Source organism: Salvelinus namaycush, chromosome 4, assembly GCF_016432855.1.
Source record: "Salvelinus namaycush isolate Seneca chromosome 4, SaNama_1.0, whole genome shotgun sequence".
In the NCBI taxonomy this organism is placed as follows: Eukaryota; Metazoa; Chordata; class Actinopteri; order Salmoniformes; family Salmonidae; genus Salvelinus; species Salvelinus namaycush.
The window spans coordinates 39,895,708-39,915,294 of record NC_052310.1 but is presented as its reverse complement, the minus strand read 5'-3'; the positions used below and the strand labels follow the sequence as shown (position 1 = coordinate 39,915,294).

General features: G+C 41.9%; 1 protein-coding gene across 1 annotated transcript in view; it reads right to left on the bottom strand.

Moving 5' to 3' along the window:
• The window catches only part of LOC120045859 (synapse differentiation-inducing gene protein 1), a 32,055-nt gene that overhangs the window by 10,319 nt on the left and 2,149 nt on the right, over positions 1-19,587 (bottom strand). Inside the window, exon 2 of the mRNA XM_038990792.1 lies at positions 16,167-16,304. Coding sequence (XP_038846720.1) covers positions 16,167-16,304 — 138 coding nt within the window. The remainder of the gene's footprint in view (positions 1-16,166; positions 16,305-19,587) is intronic.

Genomic DNA, 19,587 nt, shown 5'->3' with positions numbered 1-19,587 from the left:
AATAACGAATACGACGACCGAACAGCTACGTCGTGCAACCTAGCGGCACACAAACAAAGAACAAGATCCCACACAGAAAGAAGGAAAAGGGCAGCCTAAGTATGGTTCTCAATCAGAGACAACGATAGACAGCTGCCTCTGATTGAGAACCACACCCGGCCAAACACATAGAAATAGACCACATAGAACCAAGACATAGAATGCCCACCCCAACTCACGCCCTGACCAAACCAAAATAGAGACATAAAAAGGATCTCTAGGGTCAGGGCGTGACAGTGTTCCAGTTCCTTAAATTTGAAGATGTATTATTTCAATAATTGTCCTTTCGTCTAATGCTGTCTTTTATCTATTTATAAATATTATTTTGCAACATTCTCTATCTTGAATGGTATAGTGTATTTGTAGTTTATTTCTTTATCAATTGTTGTATTTTATTGTTTTCCTGTTTTTATAACAATCCCTACCATGGATAGTATTGGGTGTTCCATTATTCGACTCCTCTATGGGAACTATTATCTAGAATAGCCATGGAGTAGTCTTGGTGTCTCAGAACAGTTGGTTATCAATGTACAGTTTATCAACTACGAGAGCTACACGTTTCTATAATTTGAAGAGTGGGTAGAGAACTTTGCGCCGTTCTGAAATTTCCTTCAGGAACTGATCATTCATGCGCCTAAAGGGAAATCTTTAACGCTACAGCACACAATGACATTCTAGACGATTCTGTGCTTCCAACTTTGTAGCAACAATTTTGGGAAAGCCCTTTCCTGTTTCAGCATGACAATGCTCTTGTGCACAAAGCGAGTTCCATACAGAAATGGTTTGTTGAGTTCGGTGTGGAAGAATTTGACTGGCCTGCACAGAGCCCTGACCTCAACCCCATCGAACACCTTTGGGATGAATTGTAATTCCGACTTCGAGCCAGGCCTAATCGCCCAACATCAGTGCCTGACCTCACTAATGCTCTTGTGGCTGAATGGAAGCAAGTCCCTGCAGCAATGTTCCAACATCTAGTGGAAAGCCTTCCCAGAAGAGTTGAAGCTGTTATAGCAGCAAATGGGGGACCAATTCCATATTAATGCCCATGATTTTGGAATGAGATATTCAACGAGCAGTTGTCCACATACTTTTGGTAATGTAGTGTATATAGAATTAAAAACATTACATTACATTTCGCAACAGATTTCACTACACATTAAGTGTGCGCCCTCAGACCACTACTCTACTACTACATATCTACAACACAAAATCTGTGTGTACGTGTGTGTATAGTGCGTATGTTATTATGTGTGTGTTTGTGTATATGCGTGTGTCTGTGCCTGTGTGTGTGTGTGTATGTCTCTTCACAGTCCCCGCTGTTCCATAAGGTGTATTTTTATAGTTTTATTTTAAATCTGATTTTACTGCATGCATGAGTTACTTGATGTGAAATAGAGTTCCATGTAGTCATGGCTCTATGTAGTACTGTCACGGCAGCCTTCCCTCTCTTCACTAAAAGAGGGGGTGAAACAGGGATCGGACCAACACGCAGCGTAGCCAGTGCTCAACATGTTTAATTAAACAAAAACAGTGAACACTTACAACGAACAAAATAACAAAATGTGGCAAACCGAAACAGTCCTATCTGGTGCAGAATACAAACACAGAGACAGGAAACAAACACCCACAAAACACACGTGAAACCCAGGCTGCCTAAGTATGATTCTCAATCAGGGACAACGATTGACAGCTATCTCTGATTGAGAATCATACCCGGCCGAACACAAACATCCCAACATAGAAAATCAAACATAGACAAACCCACCCAACTCACGCCCTGACCAACTAAATAAATACAAGAAAAAGGAAAACAGGTCAGGAACGTGACATAACCCCACCCTTAAGGTGCGAACTCCGGGCGCACCAGCATAAACTCTAGGGGAGGGTCTGGGTGGGCGTCTGTCCATGGTGGCGGCTCTGGCGCTGGTCGTGGTCCCCACCCCACCATAGTCAAACCCCGCTTCCGTGGCCTCCTCCCAATGGCCACCCTCCATGTCAATCCCACTATACCAAAGGGCAGCACCGGACTGAGGGGCAGCTCCGGACTGAGGGACAGCACCGGACTGAGGGGCGAATCCTGGCTGGCTGGCTCTGGCGGATCCTGGCTGGCTGGCTCTGGCAGCTCCTGACTGGCTGGCTCTGGCAGCTCCTGACTGGCTGGCTCTGGCTGGTCCTGGCTGGACGGCTCTGGCTGGTCCTGGCTGGTCCTGGCTGGACGGCTCTGGCTGGTCCTGGCTGGACGGCTCTGGCTGGTCCTGGCTGGACGGCTCTGGCTGGCTCTGGCTGGCTCTGGCTGGACGGCTCTGGCTGGCTCTGGCTGGACGGCTCTGGCTGGCTCTGGCTGGACGGCTCTGGCTGGCTCTGGCTGGACGGCTCTGGCTGGCTCTGGCTGGACGGCTCTGGCTGGCTCTGGCTGGACGGCTCGGAACAGACGGACAGCGCTGGGCAGGCAGACAGTTCAGACAGCGCTGGGAAGGCAGGCAGTTCAGACAGCGCTGGGAAGGCAGGCAGTTCAGACACAGGCTGCGCTGGAGAGGAGGAAGGCTCTGACAGCGCTGGACATGTGGGAGCAGCTGGAGAGAGAACCCGGAGAGACAGCCTGGTGCGGGGGGCTGCCACCGGAGGACTGGTACGTGGAGGTGGCACCGGGTATACCGGACCGTGAAGGAGGACACGCGCTCTTGAGCACCGAGCCTCCCCAACCCTACCAGGTTGAATGTTCCCCGTAGCCCTGCCAGTGCGGCGAGGTGGAATAGCCCGCACTGGGCTATGCTGGCGAACCGGGGACACCATCTGTAAGGCTGGTGCCATGTACGCCGGCCCGAGGAGACGTACTGGAGGCCAGATATGTTGGGCCGGCTTCATGGCACCCGGCTCGATGCCCAACCTAGCCCTACCAGTGCGGCGAGGTGGAATAGCCCGCACTGGGCTAAGCACGCGTACTGGGGACACCGTGCGCTTTACCGCATAACACGGTGTCTGACCAGTACGACGCCCTCTCACTCCACGGTAACCACGGGGAGTTGGCTCAGGTATCCTACCCGGCTTTGCCACACTCCGCGTGTGCCCCCCCCCCCCCCCCCCCCCAAGAAATTTTTGGGTCTGACTCTCGGGCTGCCTCCTTCGCTGCCTCCAACTCCGCCTTGGGGCGGCGATATTCCCCTGGCTGAGCCCAGGGTCCTTTGCCGTCCAGAATCTCTTCCCAAGTCCAGGAGTCCTGGGTCTTTTTCCGCTGCTGTTGCCGCCCTTCTCCACTCCGCTTGGTCCTTTGGTGGTGGGTGTTTCTGTTACGGCTATCGTCATATTCTTCCTCGGACGAGGAGAGGCGAGACGGATCGGACCAATACGCAGAGTGGTTAGTGTTCATAATGATTTATTAAAACGAAACTGAATACTGAATTACAAAACAAATAAACAAAGTGCATAAACCGATACAGTACCGTGTGGTGCAACAAACACAGACACGGAAACAAACACCCACAAAACACACGTGAAACCCAGGCTGCCTAAGTTCGATTCTCAATCAGGGACAACGATTGACAGCTATCTCTGATTGAGAATCATACCCGGCCGAACACAAACATCCCAACATAGAAAATCAAACATAGACAAACCCACCCAACTCACGCCCTGACCAACTAAATAAATACAAGAAAAAGGAAAACAGGTCAGGAACGTCACAAGTACTGTGTGCCTCCCATAGTCTGTTCTGGACTTGAGAAGAGACCTCTGGTGGCATGTTGTGTGGGGTATGCATGGGTGTCTGAGCTGTGTGCTAGTAGTTTAAACAGACAGCACAGTGCATTCAACATGTCAAAACTACTCACAAATACAAGTAGTGATGAAGTTAATCTCTCCTCTACTTTGAGCCAGGAGAGATTGACATATTGATGTTAGCTGTGTACAATCCAGGGTTACTCCAGGCAGTTTAGTCTCCTTGCTCAATTTCCACAATATTCATTACAAAATGTAGTTGAGGTTTAGGGTTTAGTGACTGATTTTTCCCAAATACAATGCTTTTAGTTTTTAAAATATTTATGACTAACTTATTTCTTGCCACCCATTCTGAAACTGACTGCAGCTCTTTGTTATGTGTTGCAGTGATTTCACTTGCTGTGGTATCTGACGTGTATAGTCAGCATACATAGAAACAGTGTCTTTACTCAGAGCCAGTGGCAGGTCATTAGTAAAGCTTTTTAAAAGTAAGGGGTCTAGATAGCTGCCCTGGGGAATGCCTGATTCTACCTGGATTATGTTGTACAGGCTTCTATTAAAGAACACTCTCTGTGTTCTGTTAGACAGGTAACTCTCAATCCACAATATAACAGGCGATGTGCACTAACACATACATTTTACCAGCACCAGATTATGATCGATAATGTAAAAAGCTGCACTGAAGTCTAACAAAACAGCTCCCACAATCTTTTTATTATCAATTTCTCTTAGCCAATCATCAGTCATTTGTGTAAGTACCGTCCATGTTGAATGCGCTTCCCTATAAGCGTGCTGAAAATCTGTTGTTACATTTGTTTACTGTGAAATAGCATTGTACCTGGTCAAACACCATTTTTTTCAAAAGTTTACTTAGGGTTGGTAACAGGCTGATTGGTTGGCTGTTTGAGCCAGTAAAGGGTGCTTTGCTATTCTTGGATAGCAGAATAACATAAGGCTCCTCCACACACATTCCCCCATGGCCCTGCAATACAAACTCAATTCAAAAGGATTTATGTAATGCTTTTTGTCAGGATATATATTTCAGTCCTTGAGCCCAAGCAGCATGGCAGCAAGTTGTTTTCTCCTGTTCTGTGATCCATTTATATATTACTGACATATAGCTACCTCAGCCATGTCCAGACCTGAGGAACAGAGAATGTGGTTTAGCCACACACATTGTCTGGATTCACAAACTGCAGCCTCAGTTATAAGCTTTCGTGAAAGGCTATCTTATTTTCATTAAGTACAGTATGTTCAAAAACATGAGTCACCATGGTTAAAATGTGCTTGAATCATTTAGGACATTACCTAACTGCTCACTATATCAACAAGACTAACCCTAGCTCTTGTGAACTTATTGATACTCCAAACTGTAATAGGTTTTATAGAAGATTCACTCTCTTGCCCACATTACTGACTGACAAATATACTAAAGAGGCACTTACAAGACAGACCACGAAGAAGACTAATAACATGCAACGTAATAATCGTCTCATTTTCAGATCGATTAAAAAGCCTCCTACTTTACATTTACATTTAAGTCATTTAGCAGACGCTCTTATCCAGAGCGACTTACAAGTACATACATTCATACTTTTTTTGTACTGGCCCCCCGTGGGAAACGAACCCACAACCCTGGCGTTGCAAGCGCCATGCTCTACCAACTGAGCCACACGGGGCCTCTCTTTGTGAAATGAAACATTGGTAATATGATCTTAAACCTAGTACTCATTACAGATGAGGAGATATATAAAACGAGGTAATCTTTTAAAAAAAAGGAAGCATGATGATTTCTCCAATTAGTCAAAAAGCATTGTTCATGGAAGCAAAGAATCAAGTTAATTTAAATAATGATTTTCTGCATTTGCTGCTGCTTTGTATTGAGAGGTCAAATTTATTCTCTAATATAATATATTACATTTACAGTGTCTGGATGGACAACCCCCCCCCCCCCCCCTAACACACACACATTCTCTGTCCAACTCCAAACAATGCTACCATGAGGTCCAAAGGCTGATTATCATCCCCTGCTTGGGGATCCCTAATCCATGGATAATCTGGGCTTGATGGTACTATTTCATATAAAGAGAACTCCCACCCACAGCCCCCACCATCCTCCAAAATATAAGCCTCCACAGAGACCTTAAAGATCAATAGCAGACCTGAGCAGAGTAACTGCAGGCCATGTTACAGATTTAGTGTGCATCGAGTTGAAAGATGTGGGCCTTGGCCCCGCTGCCCCAGTGACATCTAAAATCTGAAGCATTTTTGATTACTCTAGTCTCTGTGTTTGATGTAACACACATTTCCCCAGGGGGGAGGGGAAGCCGGACATAGACACAAAAATGTACCTTCACTACCTTCTAAAAATATATATATATTTAACCTTTATTTAACTAGGCAAGTCAGTTAAGAACAAATTCTTATTTACAATGACGGCCTCCCTTAACCCGGACGACGCTGGGCCAATTGTGCGCCGCCTTATGGGACTCCCAATCATGGCCGGTTGTGATACAGCCTGGAATTAAACCAGGGTCTGTAGTGACGCCTCTAGCACTGAGATGCAGTGCCTTCGACCACTGCGCCACTCGGGAGCCCATCTATCTTCATCACATAGTGAGGATACATGCACAGTTGAACCATTCGCAGAGCTATGCGAAGGTAATAGCCTTTGTTAACATGACAATGAACCATAATTGATCTGTGTTGTTATGTCTATGATGTTACATACAGTATTTGAAACAAAAGACGAGTCATTTCTGCATGCTTAGAAAGGTCAGCAGGACATGGTTGTTTTGGCTGCAGCCGGCCGAATTGTAATGAGGACAATGAAACATTCAGTTGGGCCTGAAAATGACTGTTTATGAATATACAGTATGAGAGACATCGCTATAGAATGGCTTCGATGTTGTTGTTTAAAGTATAAGACAGTGAGATCAAGATTCCTCAGTAACTCTCAGGAGCCCTTCAAAAATACAGACTGTTTCAGATGACTGACAAATGCATCAAAATGAGCCACAGTTCTCCCAGTCTGTGTCTCGTTATTCTAACTATCATCTGTTTGAACTAGAGGATGCCACATAGGGTGTTGTTGAGTCTTGGGAAAATCTTACAGACACAGTCCCATTTTCCACCCAGCCCTCCACAAATTGAACGAGCATACTAAGTATGCAAATACGATTAACAATCCTATTGTTCTGCGCAGGCGAGAGACAGTTCTTTGTAATTACTGGTTCAATTCAAGTCAGCATAATTAATTAAAATCAAATCAAAGCAAAAACGAATTAACCACGGAGCAACTGCAGTTCTTCAGATGCAGTACGGAGAAAGAGAAAAAGAGAAACCGCCACGTCATTTTGCGATTGAGGATGAACGTTTTTTACAAAACACATTACACAATTATCTTCTACCCTTGTGATCTGAAGGTGTTTCCTGAAAATAATCTTTCACATTTCAAAAACAAAACTTAAATACAGTACTCCTACACTATTGTCCACAGGGACATAAATGTACTGTATACACTACATGAAAGTATAGAGAAGTAGGTCATTGTGGATAAGAGGAAAGGACATAAAAGCCCATCCGTGGTATACAGTAAATAAAGAATCTGTGCTTTGTGGATCATCGCCATCACCCAGGAAAGGTATTTGTTCCCAGCTTATTCCATACAAGGCCCACTCTCACACTCTCTCTAGCCAAAATATTATATAAAAAGCTTACTCCATTTGTATGGAGTAAACTCTAAAAGCAGTGAATTATGCACACTGGTTTAGCAAAAACAGATTGTTGCAGTTTGGTATCGGAAACAGTGAGAGACCTCCTCTCTAGGGAGTCGGGACCTATTCAACTTTGCCCATGTGATAGTATGGAGCTTAATTAAAATAAGATCTACAGTATTAATATCTCACGTGACAAAAAAACAGGGGAATTATTCAGCTGCACATAATGTATTTTTCCATCACACCATTTGTATACCAACACCTTAATTCAGAGAATAACAATGACATGGTATGCTCAGGAAAATAGATAAATAACAATTCCAATACAATAATCCTTGGCAAAACCAATGACTCAAATCACAAAATCCGGCAATAACAGAAGAAATGGTTGAGTGGTACAGGAAATAGTAAAATACTATTCCTATTTGTTTGTGTCTGTGGCTTTGACAATGGTAATCCTGTGGAGAAGCACGATACCTGTCTCAACCAAAACTAAATGAGGTGTTACTTATTCTTATACAGCAGCTAAATGACCAGTCAGGATGTTTCATTTCCAGCAGATCTCATTCTGGTCTCTTGTGTTCAGGCCGTTCAATCTGTATTTGGCCAGTGCGCCCCCAGCTTAATGAATCTGTGAGCCGGTAAATGGGCACATGCATAAAGATGAAGCTGTCCATTTAACCACAGCGATTGAAGTGGGTTATGTGATAATAGTCGTGGACACATGTTGTTTGCTCTTGCTGGGTAGAAAGAGGGAACACAATGCACCAATTTGGTCTTGTCGATGCACAGTTGCAATATATCAGCGACAGCTGTTGATTAAAACTGTCTGGGTCCAACCATGTAATGTGTCACTAGAACGATGGTGAGGGCCGAGAGAGGGATCCTCATGAAAACAACAATTTCATTAGTAAACCAGAGTTATATATTGCCCTGGAGAAAGTAAATAAACACCTTAAGGCTTATTCAAACCAGGGAAATACCCTCAAAGCAAAGCACTTTAAATATTCAAAGAATTATGCATGTCCATTTACACAGCAGTATTTCTCTGTGGATCAATGGAGCATGCAGATCTGATTTATGCTCTGTGTAATGGCTTTTAGTTAGCCTGGTCGCAGAGTTGTTTGTGCTTTAGCATGGTTTGATTGGTTTGACAAAAAAAAGTCGGAAGAGTGTGCTAATGCACAAACAATTTTGGCAACCAGGCAGGCACTTCAGGCAGTAGAAGATGGCAATTACAATAAAAAAATGCTCTCAGCCGGTCATATTAACTACAGAGATAAATGGACAGATTGGCCCTTGTTCTCCACCAGGTTGCTCTTGGATTGGTGCACATCTATAGAAGAGACCAACCCTTGCTTGAATATGTATTTCACAATCTACCCTCTCTGATAGTTCCTCCTAAGCCTTAGAACAGATGGGAAGTAGTGTGGTGGTGGTTGCAATATGCATGATGACCAGAGCTCTTCCACTCTGCCAGATGAGTCAGAGGAACATAGTCATCATCAACTGTTTCACTGTTGGTGTCATAATAATGAAAGTGGAAAGAAAGCGTACCAAAACACGCTTCAGCCCAGCTTGATCGAAAAAAAGGGAATCAGGAGCTTGACTGAGGGACTCGAAAATCCCCCCAAAACATAAAGAAAAATGGTCACTCTGTGTCTGTATTGATTGGAGTATAGATTGAAGGGACATACAAACAGGCTTATGTTTCGGCGTAATGACCTTAGATTCAGTCTGAGTCAGTCTGGGTGTTTCCGCTTCGATAAAAGCCAATCCATGCATGTCCTTTGAGTTTGAGACAGTAACATAAGAGTAAGGAGTAAGGATGCTGGGAGCTGTTGATCGATATAATAACATATAGTTGTAACACTTAACTGCTCTCAGAAAATGGCATCATTACCACGTAAGACGTAAAAACTATCAGGGGTACCAATGCAATAATGATGAAGAACAGGAGGAAGAAAGACAAGATGACCATTTTGACAACGATCATGATGATGATGATGTCCTGTATCTCATTCAGTACAATAACTGCAGCTAACCATGTGCAGAAATGAATTGCTAAAATCAAAGTCATTCTGACAGATTGGTTTAGGGGGTGGGGGGTCCCCTGCAATCTCATCCATGAAATCTAGATTTGTTGTGGTTAAAGCTTTTTTCCTACACCCTGTCGCCCCAAAGAGCTGTGTATTGATTGCTTTGTTCCTCCTGAAAGGAGGAAATTAATTGGAGTGTTGAGCAGTACACAAGGTAAAGGGAACCAATTCAAATGGCTACGGCCTTTACAGTTGCTCTCAATATGCAGAAACCAAAGTACAACACTCAAAACACAGCTCTTACTGACGTCCTACCATTGACACAGAAGCTGCTTTCTGGTCTGCTTTGCTTTGAGCGTAAGATTTTGAGGGCACATTTTCACAGAAAGAGACAATAAGCAGTAACCTGATCTTGATTAAAGTGCACTTAACCTATTTAATCCCATGGGTCACAAAAGTGAGAGCACAAAGCTTTTGTACTTTGCAAGCTCCAGAGAAGTTAAAGTTGTACCTCTAAACAAATGTGTCATATTATGCATTATTAAGGTGTCTAGTATGATTCACAGAAGTTTCATATGATTTCTCAAAATGGTCACAATTTCTCCAAGCTGTATTCAACAGCTTAAAAAACAAATACGTTGTTGAAATGTTTTAATATTTTCTTTGCAAAAATAATGTTTAAATGGTCTAGTTTACATACAGTATGCGCCTTCATTTTCAATGTTTTGTTAATGCCTGTTCAATACGTTGTTTTGTTAATGTCAGTATTGCCTTGTAACCTAAGCTTTGTGCCTTGTATGTGATTTCATTCATTTTACAATGATATTAAATATCTGCCTTTGATATAGAATATTTTTATTCCTTTCTCAGACCTTTCTTGTTATTATTCTTGTGTCTCTTTAAGAAAATTGGTTGCATATTCCTATTTATCCTTCAGCTTTATAGAGTCAGATATTCAGTTTTAATAGACTTGGTAATATTAATTACATTGTTTTATTATGGGTTGCATGTGAGGTATGTACACTGCCTTCGTAAAGTATTCAGACCCCTTGACATTTTCTACATTTTGTTATGTTACAGCCTTATTCTAAAATTGCTTAATAAATCCTGAGCAATCTACACACAATGCCCCATAATGACAAAGCGAAAACAGGTTTTTAGAAATGTTTGCAAATGTATAAAAAAAAAAAACAGAAAAATCTTATTTATATAAGTATTTAGACCCTTTGCTATAAGACTCGAAATTGAGCTCAGGTGCATCCTGTTTCCATTGATCATCCTTGAGATGTTTCTACAACTTGATTGGAGTCCACCTTTGGTAAATTCAACTGATTGGACATGGTTTGGAAAGGCACACACTTGTCTATATAAGGTCCCACAGTTGACAGTGCATGTCAGAGCAAGAACCAAGCCATGTGGTCGAAGGAATAGTCCGTTGAGCTCCGAGACAGGATTGTGTCTAGCCACAGATCTGGGGAAGGGTACCAAAACATGTCTGCAGCATTGAAGGTCCCCCTTAAGGTTACTAATGGCATTAGATTTGCATAGTGGCACAGTGGCAAAAATTTGGTAACAAATGGGTTAAGGTGACTGATATCTGAAACACAAACTCCTGAGGGAGGTGTTGAAAGAGAACATATGCTATGGCAGAAACCCTGTATGTGTGGGCGGTAGACAACATGGTTTATCTAGAGTACACATAAATACAGACTTTAGCAGAAAATTGAGCCGTACTGCAGCAGTTCCTTGCTTTAAGATTATCGATCTATGCATGGTTATCCATCCATTTATCACATTGTGACATTTACATAAATGTAAATACTAACAATGTTCTTAATTATAAGGTTCTGGCTTCTAACTCTTTAGATCCAATAAACACACTTATATCCGTGCCTGCCCATTCTGCACACACAGGAAATTGTGTCTATAGTATTTTTTTAAATGATGAAGTGAAGATTTCGACATCTATTTTGTGTACGTGGGTTGCTTTATCAAGGCTGCATTTTCCTTCATTATGTTTTGCAGACCACCTTTGATTTTCCTAAAACCCAAAGTGTCAGTATCAATTGAGGACAACTCAAAGAAGGAAGATGATCAGAAGAGATTTACTTAACATGAGTTTGTGCATGTGTTTTCAAATCACTGAGGCTCAAAATGTTTTCCTGTCCTGCTCCTTTCAGGATCTTTCAATGGCTGCTTTGAATAGCTTATCTTTGATAATACCCTAAAGCTTTTCAAAACCTCCCACCATGGCGATGTCGTTTTAAATCCAGCCTGCTACATTTTTTATTCTGCGTCTGCTAGGCTTTGTAGTTGGATTTTAGGGAATTGATTTTAGTGTGGGCTGTGTTGCCCATGCCAACCGAGCAGAGTTTTTTTTTTTTAAAGCTGGAGAATAAGAGAGATGTAGGTGTGAGTCGTGATGTGCAGTCAGACCAGAGTGATGCAGTGTGGGTAGCAGGCCTCTGCCAGAGGCTTCGAGCAGCTCACAGAGATATGAGATCGATACACACACGGGGAAAACAACTACCTACCATCTTCATCAGGTCCACTCTTATCTTCCTCTCAAGGTTAATTCATGTTGTTTTTATATGGGATTTTAAGAAATATTTGTGTGTTGAAAATGCCTAACCACTTGTATAATCTATTTGCATACACTTCAAACAGACATACACTGAGTGTACAAAACATTAAGGACACTTTCCTAATATTGAGTTGCACCCCCACAGTAGTGTCAAGTTGGCTGGATGTCCTTTGGGTGGTGGACCATTCTTGATACACACGGAAACTGTTGAGCATGAAAAACCCAGCAGGGTTGCAGTTCTTGACACAAACCGGTGCGCCTGGCACCTACTGTACAACCATACCCCGTTCAAAGGCACTTAAATATTTTGTCTTGCCCATTGACCCTCTGAATGGCACACATACACAATCCATGTCTCAATTGTCTCAAGGCTTAACATTTTTTAACCTCCTGCCCTTCATCTACACTGATTGAAGTGGATTTAATAAGTAACATCAATAAGGTATCATAGACTAACCAGGTGAATCCAGGTGAAAGCTATGTCACGAAAAGAGCAGGTGTCCTTAATGTTTTGTACACTCAGTGTACATACCCCACCAGACATGCCACTATGGGTTTCTTCACGGTACCAAACCAAAAACAGATTTAATGGGTCGCTTAGTTATGTATAGAGCAGTGCCGGCCAGGGCCGTTTAAGATGAGAGAGGACGATAAATGAGTTTTAGGAGCATGGCCTTATTTCTATTAAAGCATATTAGATGACTGTTAATCATATTCCATTCACCCAGCTCAATGTAACATCGATAGGTTTAGGCTACTACATGACTCTAATTTTTCCTATACCCATCATGAGGTTGTCCAACAGTTGCAAACGAGAGTTTCTATTGACTAAATTCCGGTATGTTTATCCCCGTTTCATTCTGTTTAATACAAGTTTTTCAACAGAATCGGCGGAATGAATACACCCCTGTTCATCCACAAACACAGTTCACTTTCATAGCAGCCACATACAAACAGCATGATCCCTTTGATCATTGTATAATTCCTTCTCACATCTACACCCTCTTCTCCTCTCACCTTTTCCCTTCGCTTGTGGACTTCAGTGCACAACACGTCAGCTGTTTGTGACCAGGCGAAAAAACCTTTCCAAGCCAAATCTTCATATTATAACTGCTACACACAGCCTACATCATTGTCACCATATTAACGTCATAGTCAACATAGCTTCTAGAACTAACGTGTTAGTTAACCTGCTACAATCATGCAGTACAGTGTACAATCAGCAGCAAACAGTTTAGCAGTTATACCGGCGGGCCCCGTTGGCAATAAATTAATAAAACCAAAAGCTTACCTTGACTAGGAAGAGTTCCAGAGTTGGATAGTCATAGCCAGCTAGCTAACGTAGTATCTCTCTCTGTTTGAGCCGGGTGTTTTAGTAGGCTATAGCTAGCTGCATTCACTAGCTAAGCAAATAAAATAAAAATACTACGAAATATAGCTCTCTCTATCTCTCTTGCTTGCTTCTCCTTTATTTTTGAAGAAATGTATTTATTCAAAACTGTTCAACTATTGTCTTTCTATCTCTTTGAGTCAACTAACTTTACTCACCACATTTTATGCTCTGCAGTGCTAGCTAGCTGTACTAGATTCATTCTCTGATCCTTTGACTGGGTGGACAACATTGGGTGGTCAGTTCATGCGGCAAGAGCTCTGATAGGTTGAAGGACGTCCTCTGGAAGTTGTCATAATTACTATGTAAGTCTATGGAAGGGCGTGAGAACCACGAGCCTCCTAAGTTTTGTATTGAAATCAATGTACCCAGAGGAGGACGGATACTAGCTGTTCTCCAGCTACACCATGGTGCTACCCTACAGATTGCTGTTGAGGCTACTGTAGACCTTCATTGCAAAACAGTGTGTTTTAATCAATTATTTGGTGACTGGAAAACATGTAGTATAATTTTATCTAGAAAGAATAACTTTTTTAATGTTTCACTATTTGTATTTTTATGAATTTCACTGAGGATGGTCTTCCCTTTCCTCCTCTGAGGAGCCTCCACTGGCATAGAGCCATGTCATCGTGGAATGCTCTGCCTCCAGAGGTTACTCAGGCAAAAAGCAAGTCCAGCTTTAAAAAACAGATACAAAATCTTCTTGTATCCCAGCGCCTCACCTCTTTCTAAATATCCAATTTAACGGTACTGTATATGAATATGTACAGTGCCTTGCAAAAGTATTCATCCCCCTTGGCGTTTTTCCTATTTTGTTGCATTACAATCTGTAATTTAAATTTTATTTTATTTGGATTTCATGTAATGGACATACACAAAATAGTCCAAATTGGTGAAGTGAAATGAAAAAAATAACTTGTTTCAAAACATTCAAAAAAAATTAAAACGGAGAAGTGTTGCGTGCATATGTATTCACCCCCTTTGCTATGAAGCCCCTAATTAAAATCTGGTGCAACCAATTACCTTCAGAAGTCACATAATAAGTTAGATTGCACACAGGTGGCATTAATTGAAGTGTCACATGATCTCAGTATATATACACCTGTTCTGAAAGGACCCAGAGTCTGCAACACCACTAAGCAAGGGGCACCACCAAGCAAGCGACACCATGAAGACCAAGGAGCTCTCCAAACAGGTCAGGGACAAAGTTGTGGAGAAGTACAGATCAGGGTTGGGTTCTAAAAACATATCCAAAACTTTGAACATCCCACAGAGCACCATAAAATCCATTATTAAAAAATTGAAAGAATATGGCACCACAACAAACCTGCCAAGAGAGGGCCGCTCACCACAACTTACAGACCAGGCAAGGAGGGCATTAATCAGAGAGGCAACAAAGAGACCAAAGATAACCCTGAAGGAGCTGCAAAGCTCCACATCGGAGATTGGAGTATCTGTCCATCGGACCACTTTAAGCCGTACACTCCACAGAGCTGGGCTTTATGGAAGAGTGGCCAGAAAAAAGCCATTGCTTAAAGAAAGAAATAAGCAAACACATTTGGTGTTCGCCAAAAGGCATGTGGGAGACTTCCCAACATATGGAAGAAAGTACTCTGGTCAGATGAGACACAAATGTAGTTTTTTGTCGATCAAGGAAAACGCTATGTCTGGCGCAAACCCAACACCTCTCATCACCCCGGGAACACCATCCCCACAGTGAAGCATGGTGGTGGCAGCATCATGCTGTGGGGATGTTTTTCATCGGCAGGGACTGGGAAACTGGTCAAAATCGAAGGAATGATGGATGGCGCTAAATACAGGGAAATTCTTGAGCGGGACATTGACCCTAAGCATACTGCTAAAGCAACACTCGAGTGGTTTAAGGGGAAACATTTAAATGCCTTGGAAAGCCCAGACCTCAATCCAATTGAGAATCTGTGGTATGACTTAAAGATTGCTGTACACCAGCAGAACCCATCCAACTTGAAGGAGCTGGAGCAGTTTTGCCTTGAAGAATGGGCAAAAATCCCAGTGGCTAGATGTGCCAAGCTTATAGAGACATACCCTAAAAGACTTGCAGCTGTAATTGCTGCAAAAGGTGCAAAATACAATGTATTGACTTTGGGGGGGTGAATACTTACGATCAAGTTTTCTGTTTTTTTGTCTTATTTCTTGTTTGTTTCACAAAAAAAAATATTTTGCATCTTCAAAGTGTGGTGCATGTGGTGTAACTCAAATGATACAAACCCCCCAAAAATCCATTTTAATTCCAGGTTGTAAGGCAACAAAATAGGAAAAATTCCAAGGGGGTGAATACTTTCGCAAGCCACTGTATATATGAATAATGTGAAATAGTATTTTTGTTGTCTCTTGGTGTCTTTCTAATATATAACTCTTGTTTGAATTTAATGTCACATCTTGTGTTCTTGTCTCTAACTGTTCTGTACTTTGTCATGTATTTTTACATTTTATGTGGACCCCAGGAAGAGTAGCTGCAGCATGTGCAGTAGCTAATGAGGGTCCTAATAAACAAAACGTAATTCTATAAATTATTGACTTATAAACGGTTATTTATTGTCTGATGTTATACACATTCTCCTAAGACTGACTTGATATTTACTATAAATGCTTGTGGTGACCAAGCCGTAGTGTAGAGTCATTGACAGTACAGTAGTCCTTACCTCGTGGGACAGGTAGAAGGCAGCGATCCCCAGGGGCCAGAAGCAGCACACCATGGAGAAGACGCTCAGGCCCAAGTGGTCTCTCGGTGGCATCATGAGGAAGTTGTCCTCACTCTCCGAGTCGCTCGAGTACTCGCTCTGTGAAAGCACAAAGAGTTAATACTTTGAGTGAATACTGCATGTCAAGAAAGGAGAGAGGTCTACAGAAGACTGCACTGTAGCGCAGCATAGGGTGGCCTTGCTAATGTTTAGTTGAAATGATTTTCTGTCTTTATAGACTACAGATGACCTCTTGTTTTCCTCACCTCAGCACAGGTTTGTAAATACACTGACAGCTTGCACAGCTGGGCTCTCTAGCAGTCGATTTGCACCGGGAGGGCCCTGTACATATGTTCACCCAGACAGGGGCACGACTAGCCATGCCAGCTGGACAATAATGGGCAAAAAACAACCCACCACTTCGCTCTCTCTCGCTCTCTGCGACACAGTCCCTTCAGAAAGTATTCACACCCCTTGACTTTTTACTATTTTTTTGTGTTACAGCCTGAATTTAATAATAATAATCATGTTTAATATTATTTTTTAATGACTACCTCATCTCTGTACCCCACACATACAATTATCTCTAAGGTCCCTCAGTCGAGCAGTGAAGTTGAACCACAGATTGAACCACAAAGACTAGAGAGGTTTTCTAATCCCTCGCAAAGAAGGTCAGCTATTGGTAGATGGGTAAAAAATCCGACATTGAGTATCCTTTTGAGCATGCTGAAGTTATTAATTATGCTTTGGATGGTGTATCAATAAACCCAGTTACTACAAAGATACAGGCGTCCTTCCTAACTCAGTTGCCAGAGAGGATGGAAACCGCTCAGAGATTTTACCATGCGGCCAATGGTGAATTTAAAATAGTTTAATGGCTGTGGCAGGAGAAAACTGAGGATGGATCAACAACATTAACCTAAATAACAGAGTGAAAAGAAGGAAGTCTGTACAGAGCAAAAAATATTCCAAAACATGCATCCTGTTTGCAATAAGGCACTAAAGGAAAACTGCAAAAAATGTGGCAAAGAAATTAGCTTTATGTCCTGAATACAAAGTGTTATGTTTGGGGGAAATCCAACCCAACACATCCCTCACTGAGCATCACTCTTTATATTTTCAAGCATTGTGGTGACTGCATATTGTTATGGGTATGCTTGTCATCGGCAAGGAATAGGGAGTTTTTTAGGATAAAAAGAAATGGAATAGAGCTAAGCACAGGCAAAATCCTAGAGGAAAACCTTTTTCAGTTTGCTTTCCAACAGACATTGGAAGACAAATTCACCCTTCAGCATGACAATAACCTAAAACACAAGGCAAATATACACTGAAGTTGCTTACCAAGATGACATTGAATGTTCCTGAGTGGCCTAGTTAAATTTTACTTAAGTCGTCTTTAAAATATATGGCAAGATTAGAAAATGGCTGTCTAGCGATGATCAACAACCAACTTGACAGTGCTTGAATAATTTTTTAAATAATAATATGCAAATATTGTACAATCCAGGTGTTCAAAGTTCTTTGAGACTTCCCCAGAAAGACTCACAGTTGTAATCGCTGCCAAAGGTGATTCTAAAATGTATTGACTCAGGGGTGTGAATACTTATGTAAATTAAATATTTCATTTTGAAGAAATTTGAGAGAAAAAAAATCTACAAACATGTTTCAACTCTTTCATTATGGGGTATCGTGTGAAGATTGAATACATTTTGAATTCAGGCTGTAAGTAGGGACATGCTTTATGGGCTTTTAAAAAAAAGTAGCTTTTACCTTAATTTCCAGCATGATCCACTAGGTTTGCTGCAGGTAGAAAGTTCTGGGAAATGTTATTTGAATTGTCTCCAGTCAATCAATCAATGTCTGGTTGTGCATGTGTGTTTGGTGGGGGAATCGCCTAAGTCAGCGGCGGCGTACCTCTGTGACATTAATTGCACAAAGCCTATTATTTGTCAGGGAATACTATTTGTAGTTCAGTGATTCTAAACCTCACTTTGCTCAAGCTGATCCTTTCCAATGGACTAGTAAGTTGTAGCTAAAAATGGGTCAGTTAGGGGCAGTTAAAGGGGAGAGTCAATCAAACCAAATGCAAAATACTTCCATGGTTGGTTTCACTGACTCATGCTGGAAATACTGGTGAAAGCAAAGTGCCCAAAAAAAGCCAAAAAAAGCATGGCCCTAATTATGAGGACATTCTTGTCCTGGAGGGTGGATTAGCAGGACACGACAAGAAATCATTGCACCTCTTCAGAACTCTAGCTAATTAACTTCAGATGGATTCTGAGCAAGACGCCAAAAAAATGTAATTCACAAATCTCATTCCAGACACAGTGCCTAAATCCGACAGTAATGGAGTCAGAAATGTGGCTGCATAATAGAGGAGTCAAATGCTCCATTAACTAGATTCTGAGACACACTTCAATGTTCTATGAAAATATCAGAGTACACAGTAAATGATATATGATAATTGAAGGGACTTAGATAGTAACTTAGACAGCCTATGTAAATTTGGAAGGCTTAGACATGTTTTACCCCACAAGAACTGTAAGATCATTGTAAAGGGCAGTCCAATAACATAAACCCACGGGAATCATGTTACGTATGCGGTACAGTATTTGTTATTCATTTTAAGGATAGTAATCCACAATAATTATTCTGTGGGCACCTCATACAGTTGAAGTCAGAAGTTTACATACACCTTAGCCAAATACATTTAAACTCAGTTTTTCACAATTCCTGACATTTAATCCTAGTAAATATTCCCTGTTTTAGGTCAGTTAGGATCACCACTTTATTTTAAGAACGTGAAATGTCAGAATAATAGTAGAGAGAATGATTTATTTCAGCTTTTATTTCTTTCATCACATTCCCAGGAGGTCAGATGTTTACATACACTCAATTAGTATTTGGTGGCATTGCTTTTAAATTGTTTAACTTGGGTGAAACTTTTCGGGTAGCCTTCCACAAGCTTCCCACAATAAGTTGGGTGCATTTTGGCCCATTCCTCCTGACAGAGCTGTTGTAACTGAGTCAGGTTTGTAGGCCTCCTTGCTCGCACACACTTTTTCAGGTCTGCCCACAAATGTTCTATAGGATTGAGGTCAGGGCTTTGTGATGGCCACTCCAATACCTTGACTTTGTTGTCCTTAAGCCATTTTTACACAACTTTGGAAGTATGCTTGGGGTCATTGTCCATTTGGAAGACCCATTTGCGACCAAGCTTTAACTTCCTGACTGATGTCTTGAGATGTTGCTTCAATATATCCACATAATTTTCTCCTCCTGATGCCATCTATTTTGTGAAGTGCACCAGTCCCTCCTGCAGCAAAGCACCCCCACAACAGGATGCTGCCACCCCCGTGCTTCACGGTTGAGATGGTGTTCC